The 22,817-nt window shown below is 38.9% G+C and overlaps 1 protein-coding gene across 1 annotated transcript in view; it reads right to left on the bottom strand.

Moving 5' to 3' along the window:
- Positions 1-22,817, bottom strand: part of PAX3 (paired box 3) — a 100,525-nt gene that overhangs the window by 25,184 nt on the left and 52,524 nt on the right. The window contains exon 5 of the mRNA XM_050752483.1: positions 7,342-7,547. Within this exon, the coding sequence (XP_050608440.1) occupies positions 7,342-7,547 (206 nt within the window). The remainder of the gene's footprint in view (positions 1-7,341; positions 7,548-22,817) is intronic.

The raw sequence follows: 22,817 nt of genomic DNA, 5'->3' as shown, positions 1-22,817 counted from the left end.
TGAAAAGAACAGCAGTAGCAACAGAGGCAAACTGGCCTATGACTGATGTTCTAGGAGAGAAAAGAAATTTTCCACACAATGTCTTTGCCAGTAGGGTGGAAAGAACAAGCTTTACAAAGTTGACTACACACGTTTAAATGAAATTCTATGATCTACAATTCAATGTAATTTTACTATCCCCATACAAGATTACCTGGCCTTCCACATCACACTTAGCATGTTAAGGAAGTGGGGGCAGGAGGTACAAATTGGTCAGTAACCTACTATACTATTAGGCACAGTTAATTGCCTATCACTGCATGTATAATATTACACCAAAAGTCTCCCTCAAAGCAAGTTGTTATTTCATTTGATAAACTGCAGCCTGGTTCGTTTTTATCTGCCTCCTGTACTTCCCAACTTGGATGTCTCTCTACTGAGCCCTTCCATAAAGCCGTATTTCATGTCTTTGAAAAATGATCTTTAGATGCATCTGGTAGTATAATGTCCAGTGATTTTTTGAAACAAAATTTAAATTGGTTGAAAGAGCCCCATAACATCATGATAAGTAGGAAAAAAAGATAGTAATTAGAAAAGAAATTTTCCTAACTTTTTCTCTTCATGAGTAAGCAAACCAATTTGTTCAGACTCTCAACATTACAAGTTGTGGGGACGGGTGAGGATGGGGAAACTAGTACTTTCTACAGTAAAGATACAACAATACATCTTATTCACGTGTGCAATGCAGACCAGGCAAAAGTTGAATTTCAACTCCTCACTTATATTAATACTTCTGTGACCATGAACAATTTGCTTAATATCTGGGGGTCTTTGTTTTCCCATGTGCTAAATGAGGAATACAAAAACTACTTCACAAGATTGTTGTGACAATTAAAAATACAGTACAATCTTAGCATTCAAAAGAATACCAAGGAGATATTAAATGTTCAATAAATGTTAGCTATTAAGTAAAAAGTCTCACACTGACACTTCTATCTGAGAAAACCAAGAATTAAAGCTCTGTTTTGCTTCCTTCACTCTGTGGTGTCCAGTCAAAGCCTTTTGTGTCTATGAGTAAACAGGAAAGTGCCCAGGGAACACCTCAAATAATTGAAAGCCGGTTTGACTTCAATGGAGGCTTAGGTCAAATTTGCTTCCAAGTTTCATGGATTAGTGCTAATTGTCCCATGGTGTCAGCCTAATTTTGCCCATCAATAAATTACTGGTTCACATTTTTGGTGGCGTTCTCAAAGGCAACTCAGCCTGTATTATTCAAGATGGATTATTTCAAAGGCAATTTGAAAAATGGTGAGAGAACATAATAGTTAATCCTTAGAAAGAGAATTTGCAACAAGATTGTAAAACGTTTGGTTAAATACTAGACTCAGGATGTTGAATGCTGAAGTGCCAAGTACAGTACTTTCCAAGTAGAGAAATTCATGGCAAGCTGCTCATTTCCCTGGACCTTCTCCTTCACTCTCACCTCCTTTCTCTTTCTATACCAGGTTCTCCCAGCCTTCCTATCACTGCTGCTATCCAACTTTGGCCACCATTCAGAGAGCAGGTTGGAAACAGGATGGGCCAGATTGAACAGGAGGAACGCCATGCTCCCATGCATGTGAAAAGACCATGGACACACACAAAAGCACACTCAACTGCATCTTGATACATCCCAAAAGCAAACTCCTGCAAAGAGCTTCAGGATGAACATATGTTTGCTTCATTATGAAGCTTAGGATATTCTATACCTATCTGAACTTCTGAACTATACAGATCAGTTAGACTGCTTTAAATCACCCTGGTGCTTTTTTGGGAATTCCAAATTACTGATGCTATAAGGATTCTGTCATATTCTCATTCCCTTTCTCATTCCCAAGGGTCCTGAGAAATCATGCATTTGGGTCATTCCCAAAATGCATGATTTCTCAGGACCCTTGGGAATCACCATTGTTATTTTTTGGGAATCCTAAATTACTGATGCTACAAGGGTCCTGAGAAATCATGCGTTCTACTAGCTTTTAATTGGGGCATGGGGGAAAGGTATTTGAACATATAATGAAAGCCAGAGGCCCCCTTTCTCTGGTTAACAGTTGTGTATACACATACACAAGCAAAGGAGCAAAATTTTGTGTACAAATCTTAAATCTCCCAGATCTCCTGAAGTCCATCCATGATTATCCTGGTGGGGCATGAACCCAAGCTTAGATCATGGATCCAACTAACCCCATATATTTTAAAATTAAAAAAAATTTAAAACCTGAAGTCCAAAATGATTCCAGCAGGATTAAGTAACTTGCTCAACAAAACACATTTGTCAACTGGGAACCAAACCCATATCGTCTAACTCCTAGTTAAATTCTATTTCCCCAGTAACTTTTTTTCTGTCTTCCATTGTCTTGGTGGTAAAAGAGGATGTTACTTGCCTACTTCATGGGATGCTTCGATGGAATATTTACTAAAACTTTTGCACATCACAAATATTTGGGCCAGGTACAGTGGCTCACACCTGTAATCTCAGCACTTTGGGAGGCTGAAATAGGAGGATTGCTTGATTCCAGGAGTTTGAGATCAGCCTGGGCAACATGGTGAAACTTCATCTCTACAATACAAAAATTAGCCGGGTATGGTGGCACAAGCCTGTAGTCCCAGCTACCCAGGAGGCTGAGGCGGGAGGATCATCTGAGCCCAGGAGGCAGAGGTTGCGGTGAGCAGAGATCGCACCACTGTACTCCAGTGTGCTCCAGCTCAGGCAACAGAATGAGACCCTGTCTCAAAAAAAAATTAATTAATATTTGCAAGTAATTCCTCCCCACAAAACTTTGATGTTTGTCATTACTTGCAGAATATTAATAACAGCTACCCTAATTACAGATGAATTAGGCAAAACATCTTTTTTTTTTAAAAAAAAAAAAAAACCCACCTTGTAGTGTTATTATTACTAGGCAAATAGTCATTAGTATACAACAATTCTCACATTGTGTACTCATATTTGGTTATGATAAACTCAACACAGCTACAGCCTAAATGAATTTATATAAAACACTGACAAAAGCTAAAGTTATTATAGTTTTAGTCCCATCTCTATTTAGAAGAGTGTAGAAATATTTTTCCTCAGGGGGAAAAAAATGAAATGTAGACATGGTTTGGGGTTTGGGGGGTTTCGTGTTTGGTTTTCCCAGGTGCCCCAAATTAAACTAACTCCCACTTTCTGGCTATCACTCAAACTGAGTTGACTTGGCTACTGCTTTCCCAGATCCTCTAAAAACTAAAGGATTTTCTTCTGGCATTTTAATCAGTGATTAACTACTCCCTTCTTTTTCCTGCTGGGTTAAGTAAAAGACCCATATGCTGGGTGTTCTAGGGAATTTGTTAGGCTATAGATCACAGCTGTAGTGCGAGCCATGATGTGTCTCAAGGGAACTAAAGAAGCCATAAGGAATGTCAAGAGTCACCGGGTTAAAGCCACATTAAGACAGCTGTTACGTTAATGAAGGCCCTGCTTCGAAGAGGAGGTCACTATATGGAAAAGTATGAACTACTCTTTATTGGTTTGATCCCATGTCCTCTGAAAGTTAATGGGCCATTATTATTATTATCCTTTGACATTCATTGAGCCAGATGAGAATGCTGGGTGCTGTACAAGCTACATGGGTTTGAAATATATTCTGTCTCCATCCTTAGTTTTGACAAAGGCAGGAATGAAAGAGAGCAACACCGAACACTCCTCAGTTTTCCATCACACTCATTGTCTGATCTCTTTACAATAAATGTTTTGTTTTTTGGTTTTTTGGTTTTTTTTGGTTTTTTTACTCACATTGAGTTCAGAGCTGATACTCGGCCTATCTTAAAAATAGATCTAGTGCCAGTGGCTCACACCTGTAATCTCAACACTTTGGGAAGTCGAGAAGGGAGGATCACTTGAGTCCAGGAGCTCGAGAGCAACCTGAGCAACATAGCAAGACCCCATTTCTACAAAAAAAAAAAAAAGAAAGAAAAATAATTAGCCAGACATAGTGGCACACACCTGTAGACCCAGCTACTCTGGAAGCTGAGGCGGAAGAATCACTTGAGCTTGGAAGATCGAGGCTACACAGTGAGCCGTGATTAAGCCACTGTACTCCAGGCTGGGCAACAAAGTGAGACTCCGTCTCAAAAAAAAAAAAAAAAAAAAAAAAAAAAAAAAAAACCAGATCTAGTAGGTGGGCTTGACCAGTTACAGAGGACAGGTACCAAATCCTGAAATATAGTGGCCACTTAAAAGACACATGATTGGACCTCACCTAACATTTGCAGGTAATCACAGAACTATAATAAAAGCAAAGTAGATTTGAAACACATTATTTACAACATTGTTATCTATAATATTATACTATTATAATATGATTTAATTTGCCCATTTGATTGAGAGACAGAGTTTTTCTCCCCACCGCACAGAAATGACCTCCATTAACCACAAATCATGTTATATTAATATGCATATTAATATCATTACATTGACATAGTAATATTAATGGTATGTTAATATAATATTTATATAGTAGTATATTATATAATATTACTATATCAATACTGTATTAAAATGTTTTTCTATTAAAATATTGTAATTTAGTTAATAAAGGTTATTTCTACACTGTGCGGTGGAGAGAAACACTGTTTCCCAATGATAATACGTTTCCTAACTTTAAAACATCAGCCCTGTGAACCTTGGTGTATCTACAACTCTTCCTTTCACTCACCTTCCTCCCCACTTCTAGATTACACAATCAGTTGCCCATTCTACCTCTGAATACCTTCACCACCATCTCTTCCTTGCCATTCCCACTGCCACTACCTATCTCATGCCATAGCCCCCACTCCCTGTCACATCAAATGTGAGCTCACTAGCCTGAAACCCAAGACCTCCACAGGATGTCTTCAACCTAGCTACCAAACCCCATTTCTTCCACCACCCTACCACTCCTTACATTCTAATCAAACTAACTGTTCTCCCAATATGACTAGAGTGAAAATGAAAGGTCATCTTACATGTTACCCACCACTTCTACCTCTCTGTGCCTCCGCTCATATAATTCCCTATTACTAATATACTCTCCTTATGCAACTGGTCCAGTGAATATCTATCTAGCCTGGAAAGTTCATCTTAAGTCTGCCCTCTGGGTCCAGCACAATGGCTCATGACTATAATCCCAGCCCTTTGGGAAGCCAGGGCAAGTGGATCGCTCGAACCTGGGAGTTGAAGAACAGCCTGGGCAACGTGGCAAAATCCCATCTCTACAAAAAATTATCCAGGCATAGTGGCATGCACCTGAAGTCTCAACTATCTGGGAGGCTGAGGTGGGAGGATCACCTGAGCTCAGGAGGTGGAGGCTGCAGTGAGCTGTGATCGTACCACTGTACTCCAACCTGGGCTACAGAATGAGACTCTGTCTCTTAAAAAAAAAAAAAAAAAAAATTAAATCTGCCATCTTCATATATCTCTCTTCATTCCTTCAGGATATCATCCCTTGAGTTCGTGTCCTTTGCAGGGACATTTATGAAGCTGGAAAAACCATCATTCTCAACAAACTAACACAGGAACAGAAAACCAAACACTGCATGTTCTCACTTATAAGTGGGAGTTGAACAATGAGAACACATGGACACAGGGAGGGGAAAATCACACACCAGGGCCTGTTGGGGGTGGGGGGTTAGGGGAGGGATAGCATTAGGAGAAATATCTAATGTAGATGACGGGTTGATGGGTGTAGCAAACAACCATGGCATGTGTTATACCTATGTAACAAACCTGCCCGTTCTGCACAAGTATCCCAGAACTTAAAGTATAATTTAAAAAAAAAAAAAAAGGGGGGCACGGTGGCTCATGCCTGTAATCCCAGCGCTTTGGGAGGCCAAGGCGGCCAGATCACGAGGTTAGGAGTTCGAGACCAGCCTGACCAACATGGTGAAACCCCATCTCTACTAAAAATACAAAAACTAGCCGGGCCTGGTGGCATGCACCTGTAATTCCAGCTGCTCAGGAGGCTGAGGCAGGAGAATCGCTTGAACTTAGAAGGCAGAGGTTGCAGTGAGCTGAGGTTGCACCGAGCTGAGGTTGCACCACTGCACTCTAGCCTGCGTGACTGAGCGAGACTCCATCTAAAAAAAAGAAAAAAAAAAAAAAAAACCTTATCCTTTCCTCTTCTCAACTCCCATTGCACTTTTTCTCTTTCTGCACTTATCACGTCTGTGTTATTTTTAAATTATTTGTATGTTTACTTTTTTACCTTTCTTAGATTGCAGCTCCTTGAGAGACTTAATTGATCTTGGCATTCCTCGACTTTCCTAGCACTATGATGACTATATGGAAGTTTGGAGAAAACAATCTCTCTGACTGAGCTCTGCAGCCTGGAAGAGGCTATTTCTGTAACATTCTGTAATAGGAGAGTTAATTAGCTGCATCTATGAACGTGTTGATGAATCTAGGGACCATGTCAACTGACTAGTTCACTGCTGAGTCCCCAGCCTGCACGTTAAGAATCTGGAAACAACACACAATATTTGCAGACAAGGTAACCTAACTTCTAGGGTGGTGAGGAGTTCCAGGATACCCTAAGATATCTGCCATCTTTCAAACCCTGTTTTACTAACTCCAGGGGAAAGTTCCTCATTAATGATGAAAACATTATTCTATACTCAATAGAAACATATTACATCTAAGTAGCCTTTCCAGAAGGTTCAGAGCGCCTCTAAGAGTTCAAAAGATAATTCAACATGTTCTTTAAGTAACATAATTACTTGAAATGCTTCTTAATTATAAAATCTTTAAAGGAAGGAATTTCACGTTATGCACCTTTGCACATTTTCACAATTGAAAGGTCACAGAGATGAAGCATATGGGATCCAATTATCTCTAGACTCACTTTGCAGCTATGCCACCTTGGGTAGTTACTTATATAGTCCAAGTCTCAGTTTCCTTATTTGTAAATGGAGAGTAGCAATCATAGTACCCGCCTAGGATTTTAATAATGATTCAATGGGTTAATTCATGTGAAGCACTGAAAATAGTGCCTGGGACAGAGTAACCACTCAAAATTTATTTGCTCTTGCTTGTGTATCACCCCCAAAGTCCATTTAGTGTTGGTGCACAATAAGGATTCCTGAAATGTTGAGTAAGTCACGTGAAGTGGTGGACTTCTGTGTGTCATAAATGATATAGTTGTATTCCTTCAGTAATAATCATCAAAGTCTTAACAATATGCATCCCTAGTAAAGGGCCATTCCTAATATATTTTTGGCAGGGGTTGACATATGTTTTAGATGAGAAGATGCTTGTTTGTTTCCTGTCTGGACTGAAGTAGGACACAGAGGTTTGGGCAACAGTACCTGTACTCGGGCCTCGGTGAGCTTTGCCCTCTGGGCCAGTTCCTCCCTAGTATAAATGTCAGGGTAATGAGTTCTCTCAAAAGCACGCTCCAGTTCCTCCAGCTGTTCTGCTGTGAAGGTGGTTCGGCTTCTGCGCTGTTTCCTCTTTAGTGGTAAATCTGGTTCAGAGTCAATATCAGAGCCTTCATCTGATTGGGGTGCTGAGGCTAAAAGCACAGAAGAAAAAAACATCATAAAATGTGAATCAAAAAAATAAAACTGAGATTGAATCCAAGTTCTCTCTCCAACTGCAAGACCTCATTACAGTGGTCCCTATACCAAAAGTAAAATAAATGTGGATCAAAAAATAAGTCTAACCAACCCATAATAATCTAAATCCTGGTCTACGGTGCATTCCCAATGTCTTCCATGGACACCAAGCACCCCCCGCCACCACAGTCCTGCATCATTAAATAATATTTAATCTCGTCCCCTACTCTATCTTTCTGTCCCCTAGGCAGAAATAATTGCTCATTGCATCTGTCATTCTAGGCCAATCATGAGCTCTTAGAAAATAGGGACAGGCCTTATTCCATTTGTATGGCCCTATGCTTACTACTTAATGGGTGTTTCCTTCGTGTCTAATGAATGAATCACATTGCGTTTTGTTTCTGATAAATTTTCACCACCCTTTACACCCGGAAATCTGTTCAATGTGATTTTTTTAAAAATATTCCAAACTTGACCTAAGAAACCAGTAACAGTAAACTATTCCCAGATTCCTATGTGTTTATAGACTCCACTGCTCTTAAAAAAAAAAAAAAAAAAGTACATTTAAATCTAGTATCTTATTACCAGATATGGGGAAATGCTTTAAAGAAAATACACATACTAGGCCAGGCGCGGTGGCTCAAGCCTGTAATCCCAGCAGTCTGGGAGGCCAAGACGGGCGGATCACGAGGTCAGGAGATCAAGACCATCCTGGCTAACACGGTGAAACCCCGTCTCTACTTAAAAAATACAAAAAATTAGCCGGGCGAGGTGGCGGGCGCCTGTAGTCCCAGCTACTCAGGAGGCTGAGGCAGGAGAACGGTGTGAACCCGGGAGGCGGAGCTTGCAGTGAGCTGAGATCCGGCCACTGCACTCCAGCCTGGGCGACAGAGCGAGACTCCGTCTCAAAATAAAAAAAAAAAGAAAAAAAAGAAAATACACATACTATGAAAATGTAAATCTCTAGAACTGACTCGAGAAGAAGCAGGCAAGCATTGTCTTGTGAACTGTCCCTAAACTAAAGTTTAGAGTCTGGGACTCTGCTGAATAGGCGGGCATCTGTCCAGGACAGCTGCTTTATTTTAGAAACCCAATGCAAAAAAAAAAAAAAAAAGTATGGTCCCTTTTGTAAAAAAAATATAACGAGTTTCAAGAAGGCAACAACAGATCATTAACCCAATCCCAGGGCCATTCTGAGTGTGTGGCCCTGAGCAACTGCATAAGACAAAAATGCCCCTGAAGCCTCTCTGTGGTGGCCTAACACACACAAAGCTTGTGCGTATTTGCCTGTACTCATATGTGGAAGGGAACTTCAAAATTGAGTGGCCTGGTATATGGGCAAGAGAAGCAGGAACTGGGAAATTAGATAGAAATTACGTTAATGATACATTACGGTTAGTACTCCTGTAAGAACTGGGTCTGAATCTGTGGCTGCAACTAGCAAAGCCTGGGCACGAGTGGTTCCATTTTTCAGGCCAGAATTTGATGAGGGCAGGGGTGGAGCAGGCATTTTCCCTGTTTCTGCTAAGAATGCATTAGGGATCCCATAGCAAAGTGAACCCTTACAGTAATAGAGTAACACCGGCTATAGAGGGTTCTGCAGTGTGAGGGAGAATGCATCAGACTGGGGCTCTGGGCAGGGACAGCAGCCCTCTCTCAAGATCCCAGATACTGGTGTAGTGGGCAAAGGTCTGTCAAAGGGTTATCAGGCCACAGACTCTGAACCTAGAGGGGGAACCAGAGCAGTCTGGCTCTTGAACACATCCAAATGTGCTCTGAAAATTCTCCCAAATAACTAAGGGATCCTGTAAAGAAGGGGCCAAGGTTACTGTCAGCAAATGCAACAGTAATCCAGAAAATTGTAGATTGTTAATGTCAATGTTACGCTAATTCATTTGCACCCTCAGGCTGATAGGACCTGGGGAAATGAAGGTGGTGCTAGAAGCAATGTGAAAATGTGTAAGTCCTATATTTCTAATTATCTTTTATCTTAAATTCCAACTTAACTCTGCCCTACAGAAATCTAAAATTTCATTATATTTCAGTAGAAATTTTAAACTGCCCCAAATAGTACACATCCAAAATGAACCCGTAAATATGATTTTCAGTTTTCTAACATTTTAATACTTCCATACTTTATTTACATCTAAACATTATGAAACTAAGAGGCAATAGAGTAAATTAATAGTGTATGTGATAATTTTTTAAAATATACCTGAAAACAAATACATGTGCCTAAACAAAAGAGAAGTATTATATATAATGCATCTGATGTGTGTTAATGTTACTTTTGATTTTTCAATTATCTAATTTAATATAAAATTGTTTCATTTAACATAAATCTTATGTTAGGATATTTTACTATTAACTTAAAGAAAGAAAACTAGACTTTCTTTAGCTATGGCAATATTTTAAAGGACTATTAATATGCTAAAAAAATATGCCATGCATTGCATTATAAACTCCAAAAGCTCCCAATGCAACTTATATGCATGTATGATTGATAAATGTAAGCTAAACTAAATGAGCAATAATTTGTGCTGAGTCATAGAGCAGTGTTTCATAAGCTTTTGGAGCATTAGGATCACCTGGAGGGCTTGGTAAAATGTAGACTGGTGGCTCCCCGTCCATGGTTTCGATTCAGTAGATCTCAGGTGGGCTCCAAGAGTTTGCACATCTAACACATTCTCAGGTGATTGATGCTGATTCTACTGACCCCAGACAACACTGAGAAGCACCTCTATAGAATACTCTAGATTAATTCTTGCCACTCTCAAAAGTTTCAACTCTATAAAATACATCTGCCACAATTAACTGTAAAAGACACTCTTACATATATATTTTTAAATTGTGAACAATATGCTCCCTAAGAAACAAATTATATATTCCCCTAAGAAAACAAATTTCCATAAAATATTTTCCTTCAGTGTTTCCAGTTTCTAACCTTTCTTTCCAAAGTGAATTCAGGTGAAACACTCAGTAGCATTTTAAGACTGACCAAAAGCTTCCTCTGCCCAAGAGAACCCTAAATCTTTGCTTGCACATTCTCTTACTACGATCCCATTAGGATAATAGTATGTGGAAATTTTCATGTTTCCTTTGGGAGTCTCTGGGGTTATTAAATTCTTTCAAGTAAATATGATGTGCCATGCACTGTCAGGTCAATTAATCAAAATCATCTCTGGTTTCTGAAGAAAAAGACTGGTTAGATTTACAAGCACCAGCGAGAATTAATCCTGAGGGTCAAGACCACGATGTTTCACCTTAACAATCAACATCCCCCAGAATATAAACTAGGTGAGCTCAAAGCCCTTCTCTGCCTTGTTCACTGCTGGAACCCTTAGAACACAGTAGGAGCTCAATAAGGACACGTTGAATGAATGCCAAGTGTGGGACAAATTTCAGATTTGCTCCAACACTGATTTATTTGCCACTGTTTTACATCTTTATTTTTAAAATGGAAATTCTTCTCTTAGGACATCTCCCAACATCTATTCAGATGGGCTTTGGAAGTCTGTGAGGCCTCAACAATCACTTTGAATGTTTAGCAGGTATTTGTATACCTGCATTGTTTGGAAGAATGATTACTAATTTTTTCAGAGGTTTGTGGGTTTTTTAAAAGATGAAAACTAGCATAGCTAATAATGTAAAAGCCTCAGAATTTGGGACAGTACAGCTGTCAAATGGGAGTACAGGTATCCTAAGGTGAGTTCAGGGAGGACAGAAACTTCCAGTGGAGGAGAAGGGCAAAAGCTCCCTTGATCCTGACTTTCAGTATAAATATAGGCCATGAAAGCAGGGCCTGGTGATTCTTTAAAATAAAAAAAGTCTCAGAATTTAAGAGTTCAATAGGACAGCCGTTACCACCAAAAATAAAACTCTCTTTAACAAGCTTACAAATCACTACTCTTACTTCCAGACTCTTTATTCAAAAGCAATGGAAAGGTTGCATCTAACTGGGAAAACCACCATATAGCATAATTTCAGAAGATGTTGAGGAAATGATTTGCCTGATTTTTCGGCTGGAAACTTAGAGAAACCAGATAATTTTTGGCAATATGAAGCCACAATCTTACAAGTTAATTCTAACTTTTCCCCATCTGTAAACCCCAAAGGGATGTGGGCTTTAAAATATGTAAAGTCAGCAACCCAAGATTAATCTGCCAGCTAGGAAAAACTAGCTATTTCTAAACATGGAAATACTACTATTTCTTATATCATTCAACAGAAATAAAATTTGTTTGTATAATACTTGATTCACAATGATCACCTCAATTTGATTCATTTCATTTTTGTTTGTTTGTTTGTTTGTTTTAGAGACAGGGTCTTGCTGTGTTGTCCAGGCTGGTCTTAAACTCCTGGGCTCTAGCAATCTTCCCACCCCAGCCTCCCAAATAGCTGGGACTACAGACTCACACCACCTGGCAGAATCATCCAGTTTTTAGCAAGAACAAATCTAAAACTTAAATCCCATTTTAAGAGCACATAGGAGGCTCATTTTGTTGGATTTCATCTATTTTACATATTCAGTTTTACTTAGGCTACTAGAACCAATTGGATACTAGATACAAAGAATCTAATTCTAAATATCACATGGAAAGTAAAAACAAAGCTTTCTTTCAGGAAGCTTAATAGAAAGAAATCATATCTTTTTTCTGTATAGAATATCTGATTCTATGATTTGGAAACCACAGATGTGTTAGCAGGACAGTTGTATAAATGAGTTAACAAATTGCCAGGATACAGCAATTAAATATAAACTCTTTGGACTATTACTACTGTACAACTTTAATATTAAGGGAATATTTTAAATTACACTTAAGTTGCTCAATCGTATTTTACAGACGCCTTCACAAAGAAGATTTCCTTTATTATTAGAGATATTGTTCCCAAATTTGAAATTCCAGAATAGATGTCATAAGAAAATCCATATCAATACATCATGCACAGCATTCTAAATGGAAACTTCATTGCTTTAAATTGCAAAAAAAAAAAAAAATTGCAGATTTTATCCCAATCTATATTGTTATCAGATTTAGAAATTCTTGACTCTATTATTAAAACCCCTTTACAATCCATTATCTGGTTTATCCATTAGTTTAACTCAATGTCACCAATGACCCTAGAGCAATGCTTTCTAGGAAAATGAAGATTTCTCTCCCTTCCCCTTTAACTGCACAGCCACCCTAGGAATTAGGTACTTATCCCACTGTACAGAAAAAGGAAACTGAGACTCCAAGAGTTTGTTCAGGTCATACATATAAGGAAACTAGAATTTGACCCAGGTCTGTGGGACTTCAGAGGACATGCTTGCTGGCTTGCTTCTAGCTTGGAGTATCTTAAATGAGTGTTGAGTCTTTTATCTCACACACACACACACACACACACACACAATTCTTTTGTAGAGGAATAACAGAAATGAACGAAAACGGGAACTGAAATATCAATCACTTAGCTAATCGCCACTATTGCTAGCATTTATCCCAAATTTTCAAAAACTGCCTGAATAAAATGAAATCCACAGAACTACTAGAGTTGGATCAATATTATACACCACTCCAAATGATTTTCCAGTGGATTCAATTCAACAAACACTTATTGAAATCTTTATATGTTTCCAAGGTATAGTTTTTAAACAACAATAAGAAATAAATCAATTTTGCCAAGATATTAAATGGATTTAAGAAATCAAAGTAGTTCATCTAACCATTTGCAGTCTCTACTAAGAACCAACACAGACCGTTGATATCTAGGGTCAGTCTGGAACCCACCAATAATAAGAAGCAGGTGAATTGATTATTCATTTTATATCTTTATTAAAGCTTTATTTTGGTATTTTGTGTTACAATGAATGTAACAAAAATATATCAAGAGCTAAAATGGTCTTCTGAAGCAAAAGTGCAGGAAGGAATAACTGGAAACATATCAGGATATTCTCAGGTTATTCAGCAGAAACTCCAGTGTGATCACTGGAAAGTATCACCTCTCACTGAAGTATTTCAACTCTGTGCTTTATAAGAAAGTTCGATCTCAAGCTAATTTTAGATACGGGAGCCCAATTTTTAGTTATCCTAATGATCTCACATTAACTCCCAAGATTACACTTGGGAAAATGGACATTGTCAGTAAAAAGAAAGACAGGATCAAGCACAGGGCAACTGTCATACCACACAGGATTACAAACTCTTCCTTCAGAGACAAATCAAACTGGGAGGAGAAGGCAAAAGTATTACCACCAGCGGGCTAACCATGAAGTTTAATTAAAGAAGGAATTACAGAATTAGAGAGTATGTCTTTGTCTGTTAGCCCCTTGTGACCTCCTCTGTAGCCTCGGGAAATATTTCATCCTAGTTAACACTATTATACATGAAATCTTGCCTCAATTTTATAGGGATTTAGTCATGTGAAATTCTATAATTATTGGTGTTCAGACAAATATAATTCAGAGATGGGAGACAGGCAAAAAATGGAGAAACAAAATAATTCACAAGCATGAATTTGGTACATTGTCTTTCTTCTCAGCAAGACGTTTCATTTGAATAATTAAAGAATCAAAACATGACAACCATTTAAACTCTATGTTTGCCCTAGATATAATACAATGTGATTTACAGACACCGGAGGAGGTGGGGGGATCTCTGGAGGCTGAACTTCCTAGTCATAGTTTATTTACTATAAGATGGCCTCATACCAAACCCGATGGTCTTTTCGTCAGTTTTAATCTTTCTGAGCTAGACTTGTCAGCACTTTTACTCCCAGCTGTGTTTCACTGATAAAAGAACAAGACAAAAATAAGAATCCTGCCTGAGAGTTCCATGAAGCCTTTTTATACTGCGAGTCTGATCACTTAAGGGTATTTCACAAGTATATTCCAGAAGGTCTTTAACAGGTCAACTCGAAGTTTGATGCACCTACTTGGCTAATTGCAGAACGTCTCCTGTGCTTGTGAGTTTTGCCATTCAACGTGAAGGGTACAATGGGACAACGAACTGTTTTCTGATCTGGAGTAGCCCTTTTACGCTGAGAAAGATGTGAATGACCTCTCTCGTGTTTACTCGGGTGAAAGTCAGGAGGAGTGAAGCAAGACTGATATTCCCTTGCGGACCCAGAGTAAATGACAAATGACATTTTCCCTTTGTGATCTTTGGGATTTTTGTTGACTTATTTGGAGGCTTTTGTTGGATCCCAAGAAATGGCCTGTGGCTGAGGCCTATTCTACCGATTTCCACGCTCCATCTGTGGAATCCATCAGCAGGGCATTTACCCTCATTCAGGGTTCTGACACCTGCCTGGCAGGGCGCAGGAGACACAAAGAAAGCTGGAGTGGATGAGAAAGGGGAGGTTGGGGTGGTTTTTTTTTTTTTTTTTTTTTTCAAAGAGGGAAGGAGGGGGGAGGTTGAAATGGATACACAGTAGGGGTTAATCCAAGCCAGTTGAGAGGCTTCAGCACCTGGAAGCTTCTCTTCCACATTAATTCACAAGCTAAGAAGTAATAGGCGATGTCATTTTTAAAGTATTTTAAAATTGTATATATGTTGAGAAAAGAAAACAGATACGTAGCTGAGCAAAAAAAAAAAAAAAAGATTTAAAATAAAATTCTAACGTGCAGCTAGAACTATACATTGTGTAACTATCAAGCCATACATTGAACTTTCCGGAATTCTTAACCCAGAAGTAAGGTCCAAGTAATTGTTATTTTGATAAACAATTGTTAGTTGATCAACTAGGAGGGAGGGTTTATAACCTGTTCAATGGTCTATTCAGTGGTGGGGGTGAGGGGTAGGTAAAGGGGTCTTGTTTTGTTTTTAGTCCCTCCATGCTTTCTCCCCGAAATGTGCCAGCAAAAGACTCTTTAGCAAGTGCGAAAAAAAAAAAATAGAATTTTTGGCAAGGATATGCTGGATTTTCTTGAGCAAAGGTTCTTTCAAGAACACTAAATCTAATTAAGACCCTCCAGCCATTTACCTAGTCTTGTTCCTGCCCAGCAGTCCCCCATTTTTTGGCTGGGGAAAAGTAACGCTATTCCCCTCCCTTCTGACCCAAGCCCTTCCCTCGGAAGCTGCCGTCTCACAGCACGAGGTCATTAGAAGGAAAATAAGCTCCTGCCAGGTTGGGGCTAATCAAAATAGCACAAATAAACCCTGACACTGAACAACTCCCCGAGTGCCTGCTGCCCTGGGAGGAGAGTACAGATTGGTTATGAATATGGCTGGCCACGGGGACAGTCCAGGAGGGCCTGGCCGTGTGCTCCGTTGCTCCGGAGTTATTTTTAATGCACAACATGCACCACTGGGTGTTTATTTAAGATAAGGGCTGACAAGCAGAGGCTGGCGGCATGGCAAGCTGCCTCTGAAGCGCTGAACTGCGCATCCCTAAGGCCCCCCAATATCCTAAGCTTCCCAGAATGTGAGGTGTCAGGTGTGTGCAGGATTTCTATCCACATTTCCTTGAGACAGCTTTCTCTGGATGGAGTTCTCTCTCAAGCCACCACCTGACCATTGGTCATCGAAAAGGCCTCTCCTTTTTAATAGCAGCAGCAAACAAGAAGGGCTTATTTCTCCTTCATTCATTCATGCAGCCCTGCCAGTGATTATTTTTAGTAGCTGTATTCACTGGTATGTTTATGTAAAACCATGCTTGGGTCTTTTTCAACCACTCGTACAAGCAACATTTTGCTTAAAAGAGGCACAGAATACCCACCAATCCGTATCTGTTTAAGCAACTCCTTTCAAAGGCTTAAAGTGAAGGAGGAATTCGTTGTTGGCTTGAGAACCCTAACACTGACCCAAATTAGCCCGGTGGCTTCTTAACCCCCTTATTTTGAGGTATGTGTGTATATGTATGTAACAAAAATTCCTTTTACAACACGAATGAGATTTCCCTTTCCTACAGTCCCCTGCAAAAGACTTCTATTTGCTATTGTTTTTGATAGCTTTTTAAAACGCCATGGTAACCACCACCAAAGCATTTCAAAGAGAAAAAGAGAGGAAAGTCCACAAGAAAATGTGTCCCTATTCAATTAGGAAAACTGATTAGTTAACTAATTAATCAGCTAACAGCGTTCTAAGAATAGTCTCCCATGATAAGAACTTTCTCCCCATCCAAGAGCTTAAAAGTCAGCCATAATTAAAATTAAGAGCCACGGCTGCTATCTATAGTAAGGCTCCATGTCTCTAAAAGCAGTAAGCTAAGTTCTAGTTTACTGGGATTGGATGGCAAGGAGCGCAGAAAGGTAATTTGCACACTGAAGGGGAACAGGAAAACAGTAGTTCTCGTGAAAGGAAAAGGGCCAAGTGACTTTTATTTACAATTGCCAAGAGAGAGGCCATTATTGACCATATGTGCCACAATTGCCCTCTTATCGCGGGCTGGCCATCACGTCCTTTGGGAGCTGTTAATGAACTGGGTAATTGAGCTGCTGACATGTGTTACCAAAACAAAACAATAGGAAGAAGAGACAAATGAACATTTTATTTGCCAATCAGAGTAGGTTCAGCTTTTCACGGAGCTGCCGCTAAGTAACTGACTGAATACATAAAACAGTGCGTTGAAAGCAAGCAGATGCAGGCACAATAATAGTTAACTGACAGCTTATGGCCCATCTGTGCTTAACATTTTGTTAAAGAAATTACTTGACTTGCTAAAGAGACAAATCATACAGCTGCCCCGAGTGCTGCATTATAAGAGATAAATCATTAGCTAAACTGTTTCATGCTTAAAATGACAATGCTTATTAACAGTTATGTTGGGACATTTTGTCAGCACAGCTTGACACAGTTATTACTTACTAGAAATGTGACAACTCGTAGATATTCAATGGAATTGAGTCAGAATGAAAGAACACTGCAAACAATTTGAAAGAACAATGGGCATTTTTAATCTCTCACAATTAAGTATGCATTTCTAAGATGTTATAAATGAAAATAATTAACTCTATGAAATAGGACATAAGATCGTGTTCCCTGTAGTAATTATATACCTTTCTGCAATTTACCTCTTACTTATTCAAAACTGCAGAATTTTAGAAATGCTCTCATTCTGGGTTGATTACCATGACACAACAAAATCAGTGATCGAACAAAAAATAAGCAGATTAAAGTAATTGTTTCTAGCCATTTCATTTTTTCAACATACCTTCTTCCTTCGGAAAAAAAAAAATATTTCTTTAACAGGGAAAGAAAAACTATGTTGCAAGACTAGTTTTATGAGGGGATTTCACTTATGTTTTTGTTACTACAACCGAATTGGAACCACGTTTTTTGATCCAAGTGTGTTTCATCCATTGAACAACTTACTTCTGAAATCATAGCTATGTAAACTGGTTAACTAGAGGCAGAACACAGATCTCTCAAAGCCCTTCTTGTGATGGACTTTTTACCATTATGGACAAAATTAACTTAATAATAATAATTATGATGTAAGAAAAGCAGCTACTTACTGACCTGCTAACAGCTTCCTCCACCCAATCCCTGCTCCCTGCGAAGTCCTTGCTGTGCATTTTCTTTCACCTTTAACAAAACCCTCTTTGGAGGGGTATTGTCATCCCCATCTTACAGATGGGCAAAATGAGGCAAAAAAGAGTGATGTTACCTACCTGATTCATGAGAACTCAGAGAGGCTACCCTAATATAAAAATCGTATCAGCATTGTCATTTGAGGAATAGGATTGATGAGGGTTGAAAGAAAAACTGTGGCCAATATCTTCACTTCTTTCTTCCTGATCCACTGAGCTAGGACTCAGATATCACAACCCTGTAAATCAGTTGTGAAAACATAAGCATAAAAGGTAAGTAATACTTTCAGTGGTGGTTGGTGTAGGTGGAAATTATGTTCTATACAGTTACCAAGAAAGAACTCTGCTTATGAAATCCAAACTTTAGCTGCCTTTACAGAACTTTAAATGAGACCTGAGTGTTCAATAAGGCTCATGACATAATTGACCAAGACAAAGTACTTTGCCTTCATCCTTATTTTCCACTATCAAATATGTTTGCTATTGTGTGCATACATTGTTTAAAAGTCAACAAATAAACTAAGATTCAATGTGTAAAGGAGATAATAAGTTAGTTACATACAGAGCCTCTTGGAGCAGGTAGAAAACAAAATAATTCTCCTGTCACCCTTATTAAGACAAAACTACCCAAAGATACACAAAACCTGAACAGCTTTATCCACAATGAAACTTTGCCAAGATTAGCATGACACGAGATGTTTGGAAAATAAAATAAAGGCAGATTTTAGAAGAAAGTTAAATACTACACTTTTTTTGTGCCAAAGCCTATGCGAAGAGGTAAGAAGATAAATGAGTAGAGAATTGAAAATGCCAAGACAAAGAATTTACAAAATTGCAGAATCCTTGAAAGGAACCCTAAGCCAATCCCTTCATTATACAGATGAAGCCCAGAGAGAGCAAGTGAGGTTATCTCAAATGAGACATCATGCAATAAACATTTATTAAATGCCTGAGATGTGGCTGATACTGTCCTTGGCACCAGGAATGCAAATATGAATAATATATGGAGGCTAGACTCAAAAAGTAAAACTCCCATTCCCGTACTCTTTCCACTAAGGCAAAAGAAAGCGTCAGTATACATAGGAGTTAATCTAGTCATGCCCTGTGGCAACAGAAAGATTAAATGGCCTGTCAAAGCTGAAAAACCTAGATATGCTATTTACTAAAAAACAGAGCCATAGATTCTGTAATCTTTAGTATAAAGATCAAAATAATACAGAAATGCTTTTAATGACACTTCCCATATGGCATTTCAAGATTGTTTCTTTGCTTCCCATCTTCTCTTGGGTTCTATAAAAAAGAAAAAGGGTAGCACAGGAAGCTTGTTTTGAAAATCCAAATCTTATCTGGGTCAATTACTGCTTGTTGGAAGATAGAAAGAGGCAATAACTGAACATAAGAGAAAACTCTTTTCCTGGAGGCAATGGAGAAGGGTGAGCTTAATCCTTGCTGGCAAAGGAATTAGCAGCAACGTCAAGGTCATCATCAGAAATCATGCTTGGGATACCTACTGTGCAAGAAGTACTTCCCTAGCGGCTGTGAAGAGGGGATAATGAATGAGAAGAGAGTGTGATTCTTCCCCTTCATCATGCAAAAGTATAAGTGTCCTGTCTAGAAGGTGGTCATTCAGATTAGTGTCACATCCCACCAATGGACCTAGGGGAGGAATTGGCAAACCAGTCAAAATGACTAAATAGATGATGTAAATGATTTATCACCAGCCTTAGGTAGGGACAGTTGCTTTTTGAAATTTTTGTCTTCTTTTTGTGTCTAAGCAACAGTTGCCATTGAACTTACAAGAGGTGATATCAAAGGTCTGGGCAAAGGAAGTTTCATGTCATGGTGACGTGTCCTACAGCTTAGGAGAGAGGCCAAACTACTTCAAATACCTAATTGGCCACTTCGTCTCTGATTTGGGACAAGCTTATTAACCCTCTGAATCAGTTTTCTCATCAGCAAAGTAGGATTTAAAACATCTGCTGCAAAGACCAGTTTTTAAGGAAAGGAGGTAGTTTGCAAAACATAATACAATTCCCGACACACAATTTGTCCTCAGCAAATGTTACCCGCTCTGCACCTATTCCCCTTCTTGTTAACCAGTCCTACCAGGCATAAAGGAATAGCATGAGAAGAAGGTTAGCTACATCCTAAGACTGAGAGAGAAAAATCGCCACCAAAGCTTTGTAGGTATTTGTAGAAGTTCCCAAATGTGTACAATAAGCATGATCCAATCTCCATCAGCTTCCTCTTCAGAAGAACCTGCCCATAGTTGGACAGTATATTGTTCACCAAAAAGGAAAAAAAAAAAAAAAAAAAAAAAGATATTCAGCTCTTGCTCATTCCCAATTCCCTTAAAAATCCAAAATGAAGATCAAAGTTACTCAACTTCACCTAGCCCAGGACCTGTATCTGTACTGTGGGATCAAAAATTAGGCCAAGTGTGGTGGTGTATGCCTGTAATCTCAGCACTTTGAGAGGCTGAGGTGGGCAGATCACTTGAGGCCACAGGTATGAAACCAGCCTGGCCAAAGTGGCAAAATCCTGTCTCTAATGAAAATACAAAAATTAGCCGGATATGATGGTGCACGCCTGTGATCCCAGCTATTCAGGAGGCTGAAGCACGAGAATCACTTGAACCCGGGAGGCAGAGGTTGCAATGAGCTGAGATCATGCCACTGCACTCCAGCCTGGACAACAGAATGAGACTGTCTCAAAAAAAAAAGAAAAAAGAAGTAGAATAAAATTAAGGTAGCTATGAAAGTAAATAAATTCAGTGCTCCCAAATACCTCCGGGCCTAAACAAGAAGACTGAGCTTAACAAAAATCAGGCAACCAGCCTAAAAGAAATTAAGCATATGCCAACATTTAGTTTGATTTTCATGGGGAAAAACCGAGTATGTTTGCTTGGAGGCAAATTCTTGTCTTCTCTATCTCTATTGATATGGATCTGCATAGGCAAAATGCAGTAGAATTGTGAGCAATTCACCATCTGATCATTTTTATCAGTGTCCACAACCAGTGTGAACAGGTCAGGTACCCAACATCAGAAAAAACAAGAATGTCTTCAGTAGCAAGTTTCTGCATGAATTATTGGACAACTGCCTTTCCTTTCCACATTGCCTTTTCAGGGACAATCTTGCAGAACTGGAGGAAAATTAATTAGGAAGTGCTATGTGGGAGAGAGTAAAGGAGGGGAGGAGAGAAGAGAAAATCACCAAAAAGAATAAAAGAGGGGAGAAAGAAGAGAAGAGAGGTCAGGTACTGTGGCTCATGCCTGTAATCCCAGCATTTTGGGAGGCCAAGGCAAGTGGATCACCTGAGGTCAGGAGTTTGAGAACAGCCTAGCCAACAGGGTGAAACCCCATCTTTACTAAAAATACAAAAAAAAAAAAAAAAAAATTAGCTGGGCATGGTGGTGCACACCTGTAATCCCACTTACTCTGGAGGCTAAAGCAGGAGAATCACTTGAACTCTGGAGGCAGAGGTTGCAGTGAGCTGAGATCATGTCACTGTACTCTCGCCTGGGTGACAGAGCGAGACTCTGTCTCAAAGAGAGAGAGAGAGAGACAGACAGAGAGAAAGAGAGAGAGAGAGGATCAACTTTCCTTTCTAGCAAAGAAGGATAGACAATAAAGCAATCGGCAGTTTCAGAGTCAATGGGTTCATCACAACCACTTTTTTCCCCAAAAGTCTCCTCTGACAAGCCTTTCTGAGTTAGGAAAGCCTGCTCTGAGGGACTGAAGTTGAGGCTGAGGGTCTGACAATGTGTCCTAATCCCTGGCAGCTTTAAATAAATTAAAGCTTTTCCTCGGTAAAAACCAAAAGTAGTCCCACCCATTCTTCCCACCCACACCAGCCCGTGGTTTTAACTGGAAATCATCCCATCACTATGTCAAGACAGATGCCAACATTTAAAGAAACTACTGCCAATTCAGTTCAAACTCAAGCTCATTCTTCACCACCCAATTTACGTGTTTGTTCCTAAGAAAAGTTTTTTGGGCAAAATATGTTTCTTATTTCATTGTACTTTTTTGTTTTCATACTATAAAAGTACATTACATTATAAAATAAAATTTGAGCAATGTCTAAAAATAAAAAATAATGCTAGTCCCAGAATCAAAAAGAATTACTATTGATTTTAAATTAGAAAATTAGATTATACAGATGGATGGGTAGATGGATGGATGGATGGATGGATGGATGGATGGATGGATGGATGGATGGATGGATGGATGAATATATCAATAGATAGATATAGATAGACCAAACTCCTTTGCTATGTTTCTTGCCATTCTTTTTTTCTGTGTATATTATTAACAAAATACAAGTTTTTAAAAACTTTCTTAATTATACATTAAAAACGTAAATAAAACTCTTTCCTCCAGCAAGTTTTCAAGTGAATTTATCTTTGTTATTTTAGCAATAACAAAAGTTGCTTGGTTAATAGTATTGTTTATATTTGAAAATTTAACTTTCTGAAAGTTGTTTTCTGAGATTATAAAGCACTACTCCTTCTGATTTGTTCATATTTACCTGTGGATGCATTTGGATATGCAGATATGAAAATTTGCCAGTTTCTCTTTATGAGAGCTGAGACAAATGCACATATATTCTCATTGTCTTTGTATAACTCAGGTATCCAATTCATCCAAACAAGCATTGAACCCACTTAAATATCTCTCTTGCTCTTCTCACAATAAGTTAGCCACAAGTT

The sequence above is a fragment of the Macaca thibetana genome, chromosome 12 (genome assembly GCF_024542745.1).
Source record: "Macaca thibetana thibetana isolate TM-01 chromosome 12, ASM2454274v1, whole genome shotgun sequence".
Taxonomy (NCBI): Eukaryota; Metazoa; Chordata; class Mammalia; order Primates; family Cercopithecidae; genus Macaca; species Macaca thibetana.
Note: the sequence above shows the minus strand (reverse complement) of the source record. Positions and strands in the feature narration are given on the sequence as shown.